Source organism: Crocodylus siamensis, chromosome 2 (genome assembly GCF_052110815.1).
Source record: "Crocodylus siamensis isolate JL-2025a chromosome 2, ASM5211081v1, whole genome shotgun sequence".
NCBI classification, from domain to species: Eukaryota; Metazoa; Chordata; order Crocodylia; family Crocodylidae; genus Crocodylus; species Crocodylus siamensis.
The window spans coordinates 173,520,973-173,539,685 of record NC_143396.1 but is presented as its reverse complement, the minus strand read 5'-3'; the positions used below and the strand labels follow the sequence as shown (position 1 = coordinate 173,539,685).

Here is an 18,713-nt window from a genome sequence, read left to right as displayed (position 1 = left end):
AAAATCCAGCACCAGTCTGAAACCCCCAAGGTACTAGGGGATCTGGATTCAGTGTTCATTTGCAGCCAGTTATAGCTGCAAACACTGAGACACATGTGGGTCTGGAGTTTTGGTTTGTCCCCATCTCTTTCAAGCAGGCAAAGTCTCCTACCCAAGATTAGAAATAAATCAGGAGGGGCAAATATCACTACAGCAGTCAGTTCTGTGTGTCATAACTAGAAAAAGTGCAGCTGAGAAGACTGAGGTGGGGTTTTAATCACAACCTTCAAACATGAAGGGTATTATAAAGAAGGATGGGGATAAACTATTTTCTGAGACTGCAGGGACTAGGACAAGAAATAATGGCCTTAAACTGCAACAAGGGAAATTTAGGTTGGATACTAGAAAAAACTTTCTCAATATGAGGGTGGTGAAACATTGGAATAAGCTACCTAGAGAGGTTGTGGAGTCTCCATCCTCTGAAGCTTTTAAGAGGTTAGATAAACATTTGGCTGGCATGGTTTAGACAGGGATGATCCTGCCTTGAGAGGTGGTTGGACTAGATGATCTCCTGAGGTCCTTTCCAGGCCTATTTTTCTATGATTATATACTCCTGTGACACCTTAATTTCCAGAGGGTAGGTGCAAGGTTGTATTAAGGCACAGATATCAAACATGCAGCCTGTAGGCTGGATGCATCCTTTGGATCTGTATGATCCAACCCATGGATCACTGGACCACCCCGTACACCAGCCCCTGCCCCAGATGCTGCATCAAATACCTCATTTTGGACACCCAAAAACTAAAGCACTCCAGCTCACTAGTCATTTCTGAAAAATTGAGGCCAGTTATTCCCCCTTATTTACAGGCCCTCTTTTAAAATCAGGCTTTAAAATTCCTTTCTCCCTAGCTAAAAAAACCCAAAACACCTCAAATCAAAGCCACCTCTGGCAAAACTCTACTAAGGAGCTAACACACAGATAGATGTTATTTGGAATTAAAGTCATCTTCTGTTTGTGTGTTGCTCTGAAAAAAACTGTGAGGTCATAAAGAGATCACAACTTCAGGGAATACACTGAAGAAGCAGATGAGATGTTAAGCCACCTTGATATCTTACCCATGTAAATAATTAGGGAAAAGATGAGCAAAATATAAAATATCAAAGCAGAATTACTTAATAGACAAAAAGGTTATTTAAAGTTTCTAATGAGCCAATAAGAAAGCTCTTTGATTGTCTAGACTTAATAAGGCCATAACTCACGCTACATTTTATGCAGTTTATATGCTAAATGAACACTTAGCATATCTCTCTGCAATGAAAGCAATAAATCTGTAGAGGCAGCTACATGAGATACTGAAGGCAAGATCAACGTTCGAACATCCCAAAGTTGCAAATGTGTTTAGGCACTTAAATTAATCTTGATCTGAACAAATAAGGGAAGTTTCAGGAAACCTAATTAGATATCCATGGTGTTTTAAACTCTAGCAGAAAATGCAGAAAAATGTCGATTGCTTTTTAAAGTACTACAGCTATCTTGTTAAATGCTAATTGATAACGCTCATTTGCCTTATTAGTCTAAATGAGTGTTATTTAAAATACTGTAGCATAAATAGTATGAATGGCTCTGCAATTTAGCAGCCCATGAGGTCAAAAAATAGCTTCATGTAAGTAAATCCTGCAGACAGACCAGCTGCTGACATGCCTGGATCCTGACATTGACCCCAGCCTGTGACTCCATGTCAGATAACCTCACATTTTTCTTACATCATGACCTCCAACTTTCACTCAGTTGCAACCAATCCTCAAAGGCATCTTAGAAACCTATTTTTCCCTCATGAAACAAAGGATCTGGGAGACATCTGTGCAGAAATCAACTGCCAGAAGTTGGGTAGAGAGGTTTTAGTGAATGACTGATGCACAGAACCATGTAGGTTTGTAATCTTTCCTCCTTGGACCATGGCTGGTGATGTCTTGTAACTGTCTGGAAAACTTATACTTTATTTCATTTCTCTAGTTTACATTTACTTATAGGTGTGCTTTGAAGTGGGCAAGGAGAGTGGAGAAACAGGCTGGTGGGGGCTCTTTCAAATGAATATTCATTTTGAATAATTACACTAGAATCAGTAGAAGACGCTATTGAGGGCAGTGCTACTGAAGTTGCGCTGGACCAGGTCCTTTGTGGTTTTCACCTTCAAAACACTGATTAGTCCCCAAGAAGTAGATAAGTACTATCATTATTATCCTTGCTTTACAAAGGGAACCTGGAACAAGGAGCTGATAGGACTTGTCCAAGGCTCTAGAAAGTGAGTGATAGATATGAGATTAGATTTTAGGAGATCCTAAGCTCTCAGCTTTTAGCCTTGCATTTGCCTTTTGTCCAAGAGTGTAACAAATACTAATTAGCAGGAAAACAGTTTAAAACAAGCAAAACAGTCAAAAACAAAAGTTATTTGTGAACTATAACAGTGTTCCCTCTTTTCATGCAGCTCCAAGACACTGTTAAGGATGATTGCAACCAATGCTTCCTTTAATATCTATTTTAATTCTTTAGCATCACTCTATCTGCAAATTCAATGAAAATTTAAATGAAGTCCCAGTAATCATTCCAATATCCACCAAATGCACAATGCCTGTATGTTCCAAAGCAAGCCTCCCAGAAGCAAGTGTGCCAAACCTGCACAGTGTAACCTGGGGATGCATGGCAAGCAATGCATCAACCCCAAGCACCAATTCAGTGAGGGTGCCAGAATGAAAACTCACACTGCTTGCTGCCACTGCAGAAGTCCGTATTTGGGGAGCTTGTGCTGTGGCAACAGCAGCCAAAACCACAATTGCAGATGCCCCTGTGCCAGCAGGAGACCACCTGCTTCCCTCCCAACCATGCTGCCCAGAGTACCAACATTTCACCATAGGTTACACCTCTGCCTGCTCCCAAAGGCAGCTTCATGACAGCTTAAGTTGACCGTATACACCCAGTCCTTTAAGTGCACAGGCACAGAGCATTCTGCAACAACAAGCCAATGTTTTTATGAAACTTGAGGGATAGGGGTTATTAAGGAAATAGAATGGAAGATAAAAGCAATGGTTTTCCTTGGATGGTTGGTGTAGTGACAGAAGTTATACTTTATAGATACTCCCTAGTAGGAGGCTGAGGGAGTTGGGATTTGGGAAATGATCCCTTAGTGATAGAGCCTCTAGCTAGTCACTTAGTGAGATACAGACAAAGGGTCTGCAGACATCATGTAGTGCTCCACAAATTAAAGTGTGTTGTTCGTCTCATTCACCTTTGCCTGTATTTACTGATCCCAGTGATCACTATAGTTGGAAAGTCTTGGTTTATATACCAACACTATACAAGGCAGCTATCCTGCCAAAAGGTCATAAACTGAAATACAAAATGCTGACATTGCAGAGAATTTTCCACAGATGACAATTACTCTTGTGTAGTGTTTGCCGAATTTTCCGAAGGTAGGGCAACTGGAGTGAAGACAAAAATGAAGAGCAATAAAAAGTATGGAGAAGCTGACATTGTAGGGAAGGTTTAAGAACCTAAGGATGCCTCCCTGGGCTAAGAGACTGTCAAGGTGAGCATCTGACCATGACTGCACATGCTTGGACAGCCTAGGCATCTGATAGGAGAGGTGATAATGGGGCTAGAGTTGTGGCAAAATTCAGAAGAAAAAAAAGTTAGGTTGAAGATTAGGAGGCATTTTCTGACAGTAGAATCTGGAAGATGGCAGAATTAAAAGACATGGTGGAGTCTCAGTTGCTAGACCCAGTTAAAAATTAGACTGGGAAATGCACTTGAGAACACTGAGGAAAATCATTTGCTGCCCCCCAGATCTGGATGAGTATGAATGACTTACTAGGTCTTTTCCAAATCTATGGCTCCATCGAAAGTCCACTGAAGTAGATAGGAATCTTCCATTGGTTTTAATGGGCTTTGGATCAATCCCAGAGTTTCTAACAAACTCCATTTGATCCAGACTGCTTGGTGGGGGAGCTGGGGTAATGGGAAGGGGAAGCACAGAGGTCAGCTGGTCTAAATTACACTGTGAAAATGCCCCTGAGTGGAATTAGTCCCCATGTCCACGTTACCTACCTCATCTCCAATGAGGAATTCATCATCTACTGTAAAGGTGATAGGGTCATTGGGGCTGAGCCACCACACTGGCCGGAAGATAGGATACCCCATGGATAGCCACTCCTCGCCGTATTTTAAAATGAGTGGGACAACAAACTCTTGATGCCTCTGTATGTACTGTCTAGTGAGATTCAGCACCTGGGAAGAAGAATTCAACAAGTTATCTCACTAAATAAATGGCACAGAGAACATAAAAACAAGACTTTTCACTCCCAGAGGGAAAACAAGGTAATGCAAAAAAGCATGGACAATAAATCCTAGCAAAAAAATGATCAGTGAACCACCAGACAAGCAAGTTCAAACAGCTGTAGCAGATTGATGTGGTGCGAGCTCCCTGCATCTCAGCTGCTACTACTGTGGCGTGGGTGTGGGATCCTTGTACCCTCCTGCTCTGGGCTCCTTTACTCAAAAAGCAAAATTGTAGCTCTCTAGGGCTAGCACTGAGTTGGAGAGAGCCCAGGGGTGTCAACTAGCTCCCTCACACCCATCCCCAATGGCCTCCCTGATGAGGACTTGGGACTCTTCTCCCTACACTGACAGTGGGAATCAAAAGGGGGTGTGATTGTGCCTCTTCACCCCCACTGGATCCACCCTTGACTACTGACATAGAGGGTGTGATTTAACTCCTAAGCCTTTCAGCTTGAATTTTACTAGACTTATCGTCCTAAAATTGAATCCTCAGGGATCACCATCAGAACAAATGGCATGTATGGATGAGCCAGCCTTGCTGATTCTCTTCCTGGCACCAGCTATTTGATGCTAAAACCAAATCATAAAGAAAAAAATAAGTTCCCTATGTTGTTGCAGTGGTGATAATATATGGAGGGGAGAGAAGTACTTATGCAGAAACATGTGCTTCTTTGGCTGCCTTTTCTGGCTGATTTTCCAGCAGGCTTTAAGTACAGTCCTCACTATGGAAAAGTCAGTGCCACAGAGGTGATGCATCTGCTAAACTGAAAAGGCTGGGAATTACATTTCCCCCAGCTACATGTTTGCTGAGAGAGAGAGATGGTGCATATCACCACTCCCTGTCAGCATGCATGACTAGGTAGCAAGACTTCATGAATACTGGTGCTGACATCTCTGTGTCCATGGTACACAACTTGCTTTCATCAGACCTGAATGGATGAATGCTTTGTTCTCTTCCTGCTTTGCTGAAATTGAGATCTGGATGGGAGAGAGCTGTCATAAGTTCAAAAGAAGACCATGGAGTCTACAGGTTAGAAGAAGGATGCCACAGACATATCCCCACGAGCATGCACATGTGGTTTGCAACACTTCAAAGCTGTTTGAGGTACTGCAAACTACATACCACACACATGCACCCATGTGCCATGCTGCTAATTTACAGCATAGTGTGGGGAGGTTTATACCAGGAGATCCCAGTGTCAAAAAAAACTACTGCTAAAAAACACAGCATGTATGCGCCTCCAGAAACCACAGCCTGGCCAATCACAACCATTCTCCAGCTGATGGCCAGGCTCTGAGTGGCTGGCTCAGTGCTGCTGCTGCCCCAGAGGTGCCCAGAACTTTGGGTAAGGCTGCTGGGGCCAGCACAGGTGCTGGGCTCAGCCTTCCCTACCCCATCTGGGTACCTTTGCTGTGTGCCAGAGTGCACATGCAGGGGTGTGCCTGGGGACAAATAGCAGTGGCACAGATATGTGCCACTGCTATTTGTCCTGTGGGAATTGGGGGCCCCTGCATGTATGCTTGTAAAGATGTACCCTAGGAGCCCAGTATATGTGATTCCAGCTCCTACTTCTCAGAGGCCTTGCTACTCTTTGCCTGGCAAAAAATTAGATGGTGATTTTGGTTTCCTGATCACTCCTGAATCTCAGATGACACTAATGGCCCAAATGAGATTTTTCAACTACTTCAGGACAAGGATTACTTTCAGTTATGGGTCTTGGTAAGGTCAACCACATCTTTTGGACTTCTAGGGGGGAGAAGTGCAATGTACTCTATCTAGATTGGCTTGATGACCCTCCCAAGTTACAGGTAGGACAAAAGGCAGCTTTTGCCCGGTTGTTGGGCAAACTTAACCACAAAGACCATACTGCACCATTTCCGCAGGAAGTGACTTGACTTTCTTGGAGATCAGTTGAAAAGCTTGAGCTAACAGACCCTAAATTTAAACCCGCAAGGCAAAACAGTTCATACTGGAGAGCCCTTTATCCTGGAATTTATTTCCTCCATTACTTTGACAGAACTTGAGCCTAAAATTGCTGAACATTACTGAAGAAACAAATCGTGCACATTAGGAACCTATTGATTTGGAAACCCAATTTTGGGCACCCAAATACAGACTATTTCTGGCTTAAACAAGCTGAGGCGCAGAAATTATCTGCAAAAAGGGGATGGGTAATACCTGTTTCACAGTGCTATTATTGGGACTAACATTGACAAAGACCTTCAGATTCTTGTATAAGAGTCTCTAGAGAGCACATTATCTGGATTCTGTGGTGCCAGGGGACACTTGATGATATGGTACATAGAGAGTACATACCCAGTCATCACAGCAGACCCATGGCAGAGTGCTGAAGGACATCACAGGAAGGAAGGTCACAATCTGCAACCACCGAATATAGAGTTCTTCATCTGTCAGGAACTCGTTGGCAAGGGTCCCTCCTGAGCAGAATGGATTCCATTAGTAGAAAGGCAAAGTAAAAATGAACGTAGCAATTCATAATGAGATACTAGAATCTGTGTTGCAATATGGAGTCAGGCTGTAAGCCCAAGAGCTTAGAGGTCCAGGGTTTAGCCACAGTACAGACAGCGCCAGAGCAAGTTTCCTTCACAGAGTCTTGTAGCACACATTGCCACATGTTCTGGTGAGTAGCAAAGTACTGGAATCCTCAGATTCATTTAATCCTTGGCTTCTCTGCCAGACAGCAAACCAGGATTAAACTCATAGGCCATGAACATATTTTCACAGGGGAAAAGCCTGAAAACACTGACTTATTACACCAAGGCAAATGCCATGTTGCTTTCTCAGTTGTGAACAATTCAGGTTATAAAGGCAATGATGCAGAAATGAAACATTTTCAAACATGCCTAAATGATTTAGGATCACAGGAAAGTAGGGCCAGAAAGGACTTCACAAGGTCATCTAGTCCAGACCCCTGCTCCAATCTGACTAAACCATCCCAGCCAAATGTCTGTCCAACCTGCTCTTGAAAATACCTAAGGGTGGAGATTCCATGTCTCTAGGTACCCTGTTCAAAAGCTTGACCACCCTTATATTCAGGAAGTTCCTTCTAATTTCCAACATAACTTTTCTCTGCTGCAGCTTGAGCACATTTTTCCTAGTCCTGTCCCTTGTAACCATGGAGAAAAACCCATCTCCACCCTCTCTAAAATCACCCTTCAGGTATTTGAAGGCTGTTATCAAATCCCTCATCATTCTTTTCTTCTCCAGAATAACTAACCCTAGCTCTTCCAGCCTTTCCTCATAAGGTTTGTTTCTCAGGGTCCTAATATTTGTTGTTGCTCTGCACTGGACCCTTCTTAGTCTGTCCACATCCTTCCTGAAGTATGGGGTCCCAAACTAGACACAGTACTCCAGGTGAGGCTGCACCAGTGCTGAACAGAGTGAAAGAATCATTTCCCTTGATTTTCAAGTGACACTTCTGTTAAGACAACCTGGCAAGCTGTTGGCTTTTTTGGCACAAGAGCACACTGTTGGCTCATATTTAGCTTATGGTCTACTATAACCTCCAGGTCCTCTGAAGGTACATTTATTCCCAAGATTGTATGTAATTATTTCACCCCGAGTGTTGGACTTTGCACTTGTCCTTGTTGATCCATTCTGGACCATATTACTGTTCTACAGAGTGTTTGCAACTCTATGCAACTTTGTGGCATCTGCAGATTTGCTATGTGTGCCCTCAGTCCCATTATCCAAATAATTAATGAACATGGGCTCTAAAGCCAACTGTGTTTCAGTGGAACCGAGGTTCTTAAGATGTGTTAGAAGATTTTGCCTATCAGACCCACAGTCTAATTCTGACTTTGGGAAGGCCTGTGTATTTCTTTATTACAGCAGCATTTAGACTCCCCAAAGGATAACAGATCCCCAGTGTGCTAGGTACTGTACATAAACATAGTTGGGAAAGCGCCCATGAAAAGATTGCAATCCTGACAGATTAGTGTGAGAAAGAAGGGATTATCGCTGTTTTATGGATGGCGCAGAGTATAGATATACTGCAAGGTGAGATTATAGCTGGAATTTCAAACAGGTCTGAATTCAGCATCCAACTCCCATCGAAATCCAGTGGCACCTGAACATAGGTTCCAACTCCGTGGATGCTCTGGGGCTCAAGCACCCACTGAAAAAAATAGCGGATGCTTAGTACCCATAAGACACAGCCGTGGATGCTTGCAGGCATTAAAAAAACAAAACAAAAACATGCTTTACCAGAAGAAGTAGCATGTTACTTCAACCCAGCTCTTCAGTGTCTGTAAAGATCAGGCGTTTTAGCAGGGCTTCTTGACACTTAACTAAAGCGGATCCAATGGGCTATTAGATAAAAGTGTCAACCCCCACCCCATTAAAGTGCCTAATCTCTACAGATGCTGCAGAACTGGGTTGAAGTAATACACTGCCTGTTCTAGGCATGTGTTTGCATCTTGGTGCAGGAATATGCCAAGTTCAAAGCACCATTTTTAGGAGGTTTTTTTACATGTGCAAGCACCCACCAGCAAAAACCAAAGTTGCTACCTATGCACTTGAATGCCTCCTTGGAATATCTCAGTCTGTGTCAGACTTAGAAATATAAATCCGCATCAACAACTGATGTAAACTGGCACAACTTAATTGAAGCAAATGGAAAATTTTATCCACTGCCGGTAATTGTGTCTAAACTTGATTATTTATACAGTGGACAGTTAGAAACCTGAATGTGTGACTGAAGCATACATGAAACCAGGCATGACATTACTTATTTGGAAGCTGAGGTGTCTGGATCAAACATGGCTTGAACTATCAGAGGGTTGGGTGGCATCTGAAAGAGGGTAGGGACTAATAATTATGACTGAGAGGCTCATTAGATCCATGGGGAAAAGCTTCGACCAGAAAATGAATGGGACAGTTCTACAAGGAAGTTTAGGCACAATTGAGAACAAGTCTGGGCAAAATGAGGCAGCTAGGTTAAGAGGATGATGATGGAACAGATGGCCTCAGCTGTTGCATGGTAATGGTCTCTGTGCCTGTTTGAGGCCTAAATTTCCCCAGTTTCTCTCTCACTGGGCTCATCTACATGAGATATTAACTGCACAGTAGCTGAATAACACTGCACAGTAGCATGTCACAGCATGGACAGTGCTAATATGCTACTGTGCAGTATTATTAGGCTACTGCACAGTAGCATCACTAAAAAAGTGACCACTGGCACTTTTGCACCATAACTCTGGTTACTGCGCATTTATTTAGTACTGGATTATACAAGTACTAAATAAATGTGCAGTAACTACTGCAGTAGTGTCTTGTGTAGTATGTCCACTGTGGAGTAAGAATGGGCAAAAGAAGAGTTACTATTAAAACAGCTGAGGCCTCATAAGACAGTGCCTCCTGGATGGGTTTACATGAAATTACCATGTTATTCCAATTATAAATCTACCTTTTTCCCCCTTAATAAGAGTCACAGGAGTCTCAATCAACAAATATGGAGTCAGTCTAAAAACCAGAACAGTATATATTATCGTTCAGAGCAGATGGGTGCCATGCAGGGTCATCTGCACCATTGTGGTGGTAGGGTGGCCCCATGTCAAGTTGAGGTTGCAAGACTCCTGGCTCTACTGCAGGGAGCAGGGAAGCTGAAAAGCCTTGGGTCCTTAGCTCTGAGGCCATCCATGTGGCAGGTCACCACTGGAGCCACAGAGATAAGAAACATCCCGTAAGGTGAAGAAAGCCTTGCAGAGGTCTGATGGACTCCTACCTGTGTGTCATAGGAAGTTGGTCAAAACCAAGGGTGACACATTTTGGAAAATTCCCGCAGAACTACCCACTGGCTCCTTCCCCACATCCCTTAAAGTATCAGGAAAAGATGGATTATGAGCTCCTAAAGCCAGGATCTAAGGTTTGGGGACCATATGTCATTGAGGTTTAAATCCAGCACTGCAATTCAAATTTGGCCTTTTCTCTGTTTAAACCTATGAATGGTTTCCATTTACCTAAGACTGTGTCTTGATATGTACTGACATAGAATTGCAGCCTGAAGACAATATGGTGAACCTGGGGCAAAAAAGAGGATGGATTTTTTTTTTTTGCTAGTACTTTTAATGGGTCATTTCCTCGGTTATTTGATTCTCTTTGTGGATTTTGTAAGGAAGATAATAGCGCACAGACTTTATCTGTAATTATTAGCTTATGTTTAGCAAAAAAGCTGCTTTTTCTAAAACTGAACCTGAAATTATGTGGGATTAATATATGTAGCTGGAACAATATGGTGTAGGTCTGCAAGTGAGACTGCAGAAATAGCTTTGGGAACCAGTTTTGTATGTATTTAATTATTCTTTCCTTTAACATTTGTTCTAAAGCCTAGAGGTCAGATTGCAGTTGCCTGAGCCACTTTCTTCCCCAGCTCTAAAATATATAAGTACAAAATTTGGTATTTTCCAGTCATACGGTACCTGGAGCATGACTGATTTAATGGATTCTGACTTGATGGATTTAAATAAAAACCATTGCTCCCAAACTTGCGATTTTGGTTCCAATTTTTTCAGAGTTTTAGGATGGGGAGTACCTGGTCCCCCTGCCTAAATACATTACACTTTTGGTACCATTTTCCTAAAAGATTTTCCTGTATGTTTCAGATACAAGATCCAGATGGCTATTGCACTCTAGATGTCAAGAAATTCCAAGTCTCCTCTGTATTCAAAAGCCAAAACTCTTCAGTCCAGCTGACTTTATTATTAAGTTACGTGTATCAAATGTCAACCTTTTGAACTCAAGAACCTTAGTCAAAGGTCTACTTTATTTCTTTCCATGTGTACATCCTTTTAAATCATGACAACTCATGATTGCTGAGTTCTTGGTCATTGTCTAGAAGCAGGTAATTTATAATGTCCTCACTACTGTCCAAAACAAAGTTTAAGATAGTATAATCTCTTACTCATTTGGTGATTTTTAGTTAAGAAATCTGTTCAGTCATTGTATCTGGGCTTATCTGTGCTATACCATCTTGCTTGCCACTAGACAACTTTGAGGTAAAAAGACTGCTCTTTCATCCAAGCCAAATTTGGACAAAATGAACTATTTAAACCAGGAGATTTCGCAACACCTTAGCTCTCCTGTGAAACATGAATTTTCAATTCCACGTAGGAGAAATTTTACAATCTTTGCATTCTCCTATGCCTGAAAAAGGGTGTGTGCACCTGTAACTTGCAAATAATTTTTTTGTGTGTGTGCAAATATCTAGTTGGTCTAATAGAAGATATCACCTCTGCCACGAGTTCCGATTCCTTTCACCTGCAGACCAATATGGCTACAACTTGTATCCCTGATATCGTTATTGGTAGCATTTATCTCCACTCTATGGGTCTGGCTACACAGCATGTCAAAATCAATGTGTCTTATACCAGTTATATACACCACTGTAACCTACACCAGTATCCACAGTGAACAAATGGCCATTTGTACATAGGTAACTACTGAAGGCACTACACTACACTGCCTCGCCATTAGTGGCAAAGGAGCAGGCAATAGCTTATTTGCAATACATGAAAAGTCACCCCAGGACATAAATAGACACATGATGCCTGCACCAGAGTAACTTACACAGTGTAGTTTCCCCTTGATTTTTCCAGGGATAACTCTACACCAGATTCTAGTAAGCTACACTAGTGTATGACTATAAATCAAATGTCCACTTATTTTTTACACAGTGTAATGTGTTATCCATCCAGGCTATGCGTCTGGGAAGTTAAATCAGAGGTGCATGTTTTCATAAGCAGCAGCTTACTTTAGTACCTGATGAAGTAAGCTGTTGCTAATGAAATATTATGCATCTCTGATTTAATCAGTCTTTAAGTGCAAATCTCTCCTTCCTTCTGCCCGACTTCAGACTAGCACTGTTAACTACCTCTCTCTGCTCATAGGAAGTCTCTCACAATCATAGAATCATAGAAGTCAGGTCGGAAGGGACCTTGTAGATCTTCAAGTCCGACCCCCTACCTGGGCAGGAGAAAAACTGGGCTCAAATGACTCCAGCCAGGTAGGCATCAAGCCTCCTCTTAAAGACCCCCAGGGTAGGAGCCAGCACCGCTTCCCTTGGAAGTTGGTTCCAGATCCTAGCCTCCCTGACTGTGAAGTAGTTCTTACAGAAGTCTAATTTAAACCTACTCTCCAACAACTTGTGGCCATTATTCCTTGTTATGCCAGGGGGCGCTAGGGGAAACAAGATCTCTCCCAAACCCTTCTGGTCTCCCCTAGTGAGTTTATAGACAGTCACCAGGTCCCCCTCAGCCTTCTCTTGTGAAGGCTCAACAGGTTCAGGTCCCACAGTGTCTCATTGTAGGGTCTGCCCTGTAGTCCCCGGATCATGCGGGTGGCCCTCCTCTGGACCCTCTCCATGTTGTCCACATCCCTCCTGAAGTGGGGCGCACAGAACTGGACACAGTACTCCAGCTGTGGCCTGGCCAGTGTCACATAGAGGGGGAGGATCACCTCCTTGGCCCTACTTGAGATGCACCTGTGGATGCACGACAAGGCCTGGTTAGCCCTGCCAACAGTGACCTCGCATTGTCGGCCCATGTTCATCTTGGAGTCAATAATGACTCCAACATCCCTTTCTGCCTCCATGCTGACAAGGAAGGAGTTTCCCATCTTATAAGTGTGCTGCTGGTTCCTACTGCCCAAGTGCAGCACCCTGCACTTGTCAGTATTGAAATTCATCCTGTTTTTGTTAGCCTACCCCTGCAACCTATCCAGGTCTTGCTGCAGTCTTTCCCTCCCTACTAGTGTGCTCGCCTCACCCCAAATTTTGGTATCATCAGTGAAGTTAAACAGGGTGCTTTTCACCCTGTCGTCCAAATCGCTGATAAAGAAATTGAACAGCACAGGCCCAAGGACCGAGCCCTGGGGATTCTGCTGCCCACTTCTCCTCAGGTCGAATATGACCCGTCCACCACCACCCTCTGAGCACAACTCTTCAGCCAATCTGCAATCCATCTGACTGTGTAGGCATCAATGTCACAGTCGCCTAGTTTTTTAATGAGGATGGGGTGGGAGACCTTGCTCAATGTCCTTGCTCAAGGCCTTGTCAAAGGCCTTGTTCGAGTCGAAAAAGACTACATCCATGGTGACACCTGCAGCCAGTGCTTTTGTGACCTGATCATAAAAGGCAATCAGGATGGCCTGATATGACCTGCCCCTAATGAAACCATGCTGGTTGCCCTTCAGCATCATCTCTGAGGCTGGCCTACTGCAGATGTGCTCCATGATGATCTTCTCAAAGAGTTTCTCTAGGATTGAAGTAAGACTGACGGGCCTATAGTTGCCCGGGTCCTCCCTCCTCCCTTTTTTAAAGATGGGGACCATGCTGGCTATCTTCCAATCATCTGGCACCTGGCCCGAGTACCACAAGTGCACATAAAGCCGTGCCAAGGGCCCTGCAATAACCCCTGCTAGCTCCCTCAACACCCTAGGGTGGAGTGCATCTGGACCCGCTGATTTGAACACGTCCAGCCCCTCCAGAAGCTCTCTAACCCAGTCCTCCCCAACCTGAGGTCTGGAAGCATTCCCCTCGAGTCTGTCTTGCATCATGGTGGGGAAGTCCCAGTCCCTATACAAGAAAACGGAGGTGAAGAATTGGTTAAAGAGGTCTGCTTTCTCCTCTGGTGCAACCACCAGATTGCCCAGCATATCTTGCAGGGGCCCCACATTTCCCAGTGCTTTCTTCATACTCTCTATATATTTGGAAAAGGACTTTTTATTATCTTTGATTTTAGATGCAAGTCCTAGCTCTATGTCCGCCTTAGTTTTCCTGACAGCCCCCCTACAGGCCTGAGCAGAGGAGGTATACTCCTCTTTGGAGACAGCAACCCACTTCCACTGGGTGTACGCCGCCTTTTTGGCAATCAGGCATTCCCGTAGAATAGAACAATACCTTGTAGCATTTCTCTTTTTTAAATAATATTACAGAGATCCCTATATATATATCCAAACCCAACCCAAGGAATACAGTAGACTCTTGAACATTTTACTTTTTTCGAAGTGAAACATATTTCCTTCCATTTCCTGAAAAGTAGTAATGAAGTATAGGAAGATGGGGGTAAACTCCATTCCCCTGTGATTTCCCCCCCATTTCAAAGTGGAAACATTTTAAAAGGGGATTTCTTTATCCTTCAAACCCCCTTCCCCTCCCCCTCAAAACACAAAAAAAAACCTTATTGCAGGAAAAATCCCCATTATACAGCCAGCTCTACTTGTAAAGAAAAAATATCCTGGAAAATATTTAACTTAAGAAGTTTCTGATGAACAGCACTTGAGAAAAATAAATTAATATAGAACCAGGCACTGTTCAACTACAAGCCAGGTCCTCAGCTGGAATGTAGATTAGCAAGTCTTTGTTGAAATCAGTGGAGAAATGCTTGACTTAGCACCAACTATGGATCTGACCCTGCTGTTCTAAAAGAAGTGAAGACAGTTGCTCTTATTGGTTCTGATCAAACAACACAGACATGGAAGGGTGGACATGGGGGTAGGAAGGGGGAAGAGGAAGGGAAGAAAACCTACAAAAAACATTGAGATGATATCAGGAAGGGTTAATGCTTCTGGCCATCTGCCAGCCCAGACAAAATAATGTAAATTGGTTCAGTCTATGTTATAAAGGATTCAAACTGATTAAGTGATGTATCAGTGACTTTAGCTGGAGTATCCTAGTGCAGAGGCTATGGTAATGAGAATAACAGACAAATGTTCCAAATCATCATCTGATGAAAGGCTTTCATTTTTCTGTCTCTCTTCAGATTTGAATGGTTTCTTACTAATGCCACATTTGGCTAGAAGTCATCATCAGAGAGAAATATAGTCAAAGCACAGTCCTCTAAAGATAAGTATTTAAGGGTTTTAAAAATAACCTCCAAATAGCCCCATCTACATTTCTCCAGGCCTTTTCTGTATTTATTAATTATTGGTTGCCTTCTGTGCTGCATTCAATCACTATCCAGTGACTGTGACATTACCATTAACAACCATGTAAATAATTTTGACATCACAAAACAAAGCTAAAGAGTAACTGAATAAATCAGACAGAAGAATGGAAAAAATATTCTAAAATAGGTATATTTACCAAAAAATTGGTAATCCTTAGTGGAAAAGGCACTAAGATAAGAGTTCAATAGCTGCAGAAACCCAGAAGCTATTTGGATGTGCCTTTCTCAATGTAATGTATTCTAGTGCTCTCAGGAAGTGAACTTCACCCCTGAATTAGGATCTTTGATGATGACTTAAGCAAGGATTAATTTATCTGTAGGGTATGTGCCTCAATGGGCGCGCCCAGACAAGCGTGCATGTGCCTCTTGCCCCACCTCAAACCCCTTTGAGACGGGGCAAGAGGCACATAAGGGAATGAAAAAAATGTTCCCCACGCTGCAAACATGTAGCACAGGGAGAAAATTAGAACCCCTGAATGCAGGGGGTCAAAAAAAAAAAGCTCCACAGAAGAGCGAAGCAAGGCATACTCCCAGACTGTGCCCAGAGCCAGCAGGGAGTCAGTCCTCCAGAAGAGATGCTCTGGTTTCGGCTAGAGTGTCTCCTTGGTGCTCTTGCTGCCTCAGGCCCCTGGCACTGTCCAAGATAAGCAGGGGAATGGGGGTGAGGGGGGTAATGGGTGTGAGTGGGTGTGAGGGGTGGCAGTGGGATGTGGCGGGGTTTGGGGACTGGTGGGGGGGATGTCCCCAGGGCTGCAGGGAGTGAGGACCTGGCCCAGACTGGTGTGGCTTGCTAATCCAGTTTTGCACCACAGCAGGTCTCACAGCTCCGGGAGGCACACACAGGAGCCGCGACTCCTGGAGCCATGTGACCTGCTCCGGTGCAAAGCAAGACTAGTGAGCCTCACAGGGCTGGTCCAGCTCCCACCATGTGCCACCTCCCCGCAGGCACAGCAGGGCAGAGGTGGGACCCGGTGCAGCATGCGGGGAACACGTGCCAGGTCCAGCTGGGTTCTGCCGGCCCTAGGGACCCTCTGGTGCCCAGCCAGGCTGGTCCCATGGTGGCAGGACCCGGTGCAGTGCACAGGTACCATGTGCTGGGCCCAGCTGGGTTCTGCCAGCCCTGGGGCTGTTCGTGTTGCCTGGCTGGGCCCTAGCAACGGCATGAGCAACCCCGGGGCCGGCAGGACCCAAATGTGCCCTGCATGCAGTCCCGGCACGCTGTGCTACACTGGGTCCTGCCACCATGGGACTAGCCTGGTTGGGCAGCAGAGGGGCCCCAGGGCCAGCAGGATCCAGCTGGGCCCGGCACATGGTCCCTGAGAGCTGATAGCCAGCAATAGTAGGCTCAGAGTGCCCCACTCCCATTGCTGCTGTGAAAGGTAAGTTATGGGCCCTGGGTGGTGGGGCTAGGCCCTCCAGAGTGAAGCTGGGACTCTGGGCAGGGAGACTGTGGCCCTCCAGGGTGCCTGGGACTCTGGGCTGAGGGGCTGGGGCCGTGTAGAAGATATGGATTGTGGCCCTCCAGGGGGGAGCTGACCCCCATGTATTTGCTGTGGGGAGGGAGGGCTGCACCCTGTGGGGGGCAGGGGACCCACCCCTCCTGAGCAGCCCCCCCAGCAATTGCCCCACACCAACCCACATCCCTCCACACACATCCACCTGCCTTTCTCCACACCCCTTCTCACCCTCTTCCTGCAAACACCACATCCCCCCATCACACACCCATCATGTGCGAAGAAAACAAAAAGCACGCATTAACAAATATAGGTATTTAGATTATATTTTATCATGACAATAGAGACACTGGTAGGCTTCCATATTGCTTTAACATTGTAAATATACCAATAAAGCATTGCCCAACTGATCGCCGTCTCTGTCTGTCTGTCTCTCTAGATATATATATGTATGTGTGTGCGCGTGTAGAGTGGTCTTTTGTTTTAATTGTGGAAGAACACGGATTTTGGAGTATTTTTAAAAATGGATTTGGGATGCTGCTGCAGCAGTTCCACTGGCACAAGGGGTAGTGTCACTAGGTACCAATTGGCTGGGCCCCAGAAGCTCCTGAGAGCGAGTAGCTCTGAGCTGCTTGCCAGGGCAGCTTTTTGTGTGAATGAGGCCAGACAGGCAGCTTTTTTACTGCTGGTGACAGAACAGGTGCTGGCCCCGGGCTCTAGCTCCCCCTGGCTGCAGATCCAGGAGGAGCCAGGCAGGGTTATTTTGCCCCAAGTGGCACAATTTGCTCCACAACAAAGTGCATGTCTGAGCATGTGCGCTGAGGCAAAAAGCCCGATTCAAATTTGCACCGCTTCTATTTGAGCTGCTGCGAGCACATGTGCCTGCATGTGTAGATGTGCCCCATGCGTGTATTCTACTAAGAGTGAGCAACATGCAACATGTGTACAATGAGGTATCCAAATACAAACTGGGAAACCAGATGTCTTTGGGATATGAATATTTTCATTTCTATGTTACCAGTTTGGCTCCAGATAAAATTATTATTAGAGAAGAGCAAGGGAGACTCACATAGCTCTATCAGCATTCAAGGAACTTTACTTTATCTCCAGCAGTAGGGGGCAATGCTTCTGGAGCAGATTGGATGGATAGCTGGGGGATCATCATTTGTGGCCAGATTTATGACAATATACTTCAGAAATGATATTCTGAGGCTCTCTGCCCACCTGCCACTGAACACTTTCAAACCAAAAACAGTAGGAAAGATATTGACAAACACAGAGAGAAGGCTTGTTCCCAGACATGGCACTGTAGTACCACACAAATGACAGCCCTATGGTGACAGCTTGTACTCAAAGAGAAGAGACTGAGACCAGAGGGCTAGAAGATTTGACCTTGTTCTGCCTTCCTTTACATATCACTCCTTAAATAGCTTAGCAGTAATAATCTGGGTCTGCTCTGTCTGTGCAGAAAGTGGCGGAGGGGCAGGGTATCACTGACTAATTTATAAGAAACATATGGTATAAATGGAAACAGACTCTGATTTCCCTCTGAAACACTAGACAGTTGCCTTGGGGGTAAAGAAAGATAATGATCTAGGTTTGATTAAACCCCCCCCTACTATAGGCATTAGAAAGCTGGTCCCCTGACTAGGAGTCAGAGGCTTTCAGAAACAAAGTATTATTGTTCTGGTACAGGTTTACATGTTTTTGACAGACAGTCCACTGTATGAATGGGAGCCCACAGATCTACTGCCATTGCCTCTGTCTGGCAGGAAAAGCTTGATACAGACCATGCTGCCAGTTCCCCACCTTCATTCTTTGGCTGTATTGCTGCTATAGTGGAGGTACCCAGTGACCCTCCACAGTGCCATACCTAGACTCCTGGTGGTCCTGGGCAGACTTTTAGTATCAGGTCCCCCTTCACCAGAGATAGTGATAATAATAATCAAACAACAGAAAAAAATTACCATTTAGACATATAA

General features: G+C 44.5%; 1 protein-coding gene across 3 annotated transcripts in view; it reads right to left on the bottom strand.

Moving 5' to 3' along the window:
* Positions 1 to 18,713, bottom strand: part of LOC149871347 (SITS-binding protein-like) — a 97,380-nt gene that overhangs the window by 22,994 nt on the left and 55,673 nt on the right. For all 3 annotated transcript variants that reach the window (XM_090032345.1, XM_090032344.1, XM_090032347.1), the window contains 2 exons: positions 6,630 to 6,751; positions 4,082 to 4,261 (listed from right to left, as the gene is read on the bottom strand). In XM_090032345.1, coding sequence (XP_089888471.1) covers positions 4,082 to 4,261; positions 6,630 to 6,751 — 302 coding nt within the window. The remainder of the gene's footprint in view (positions 1 to 4,081; positions 4,262 to 6,629; positions 6,752 to 18,713) is intronic.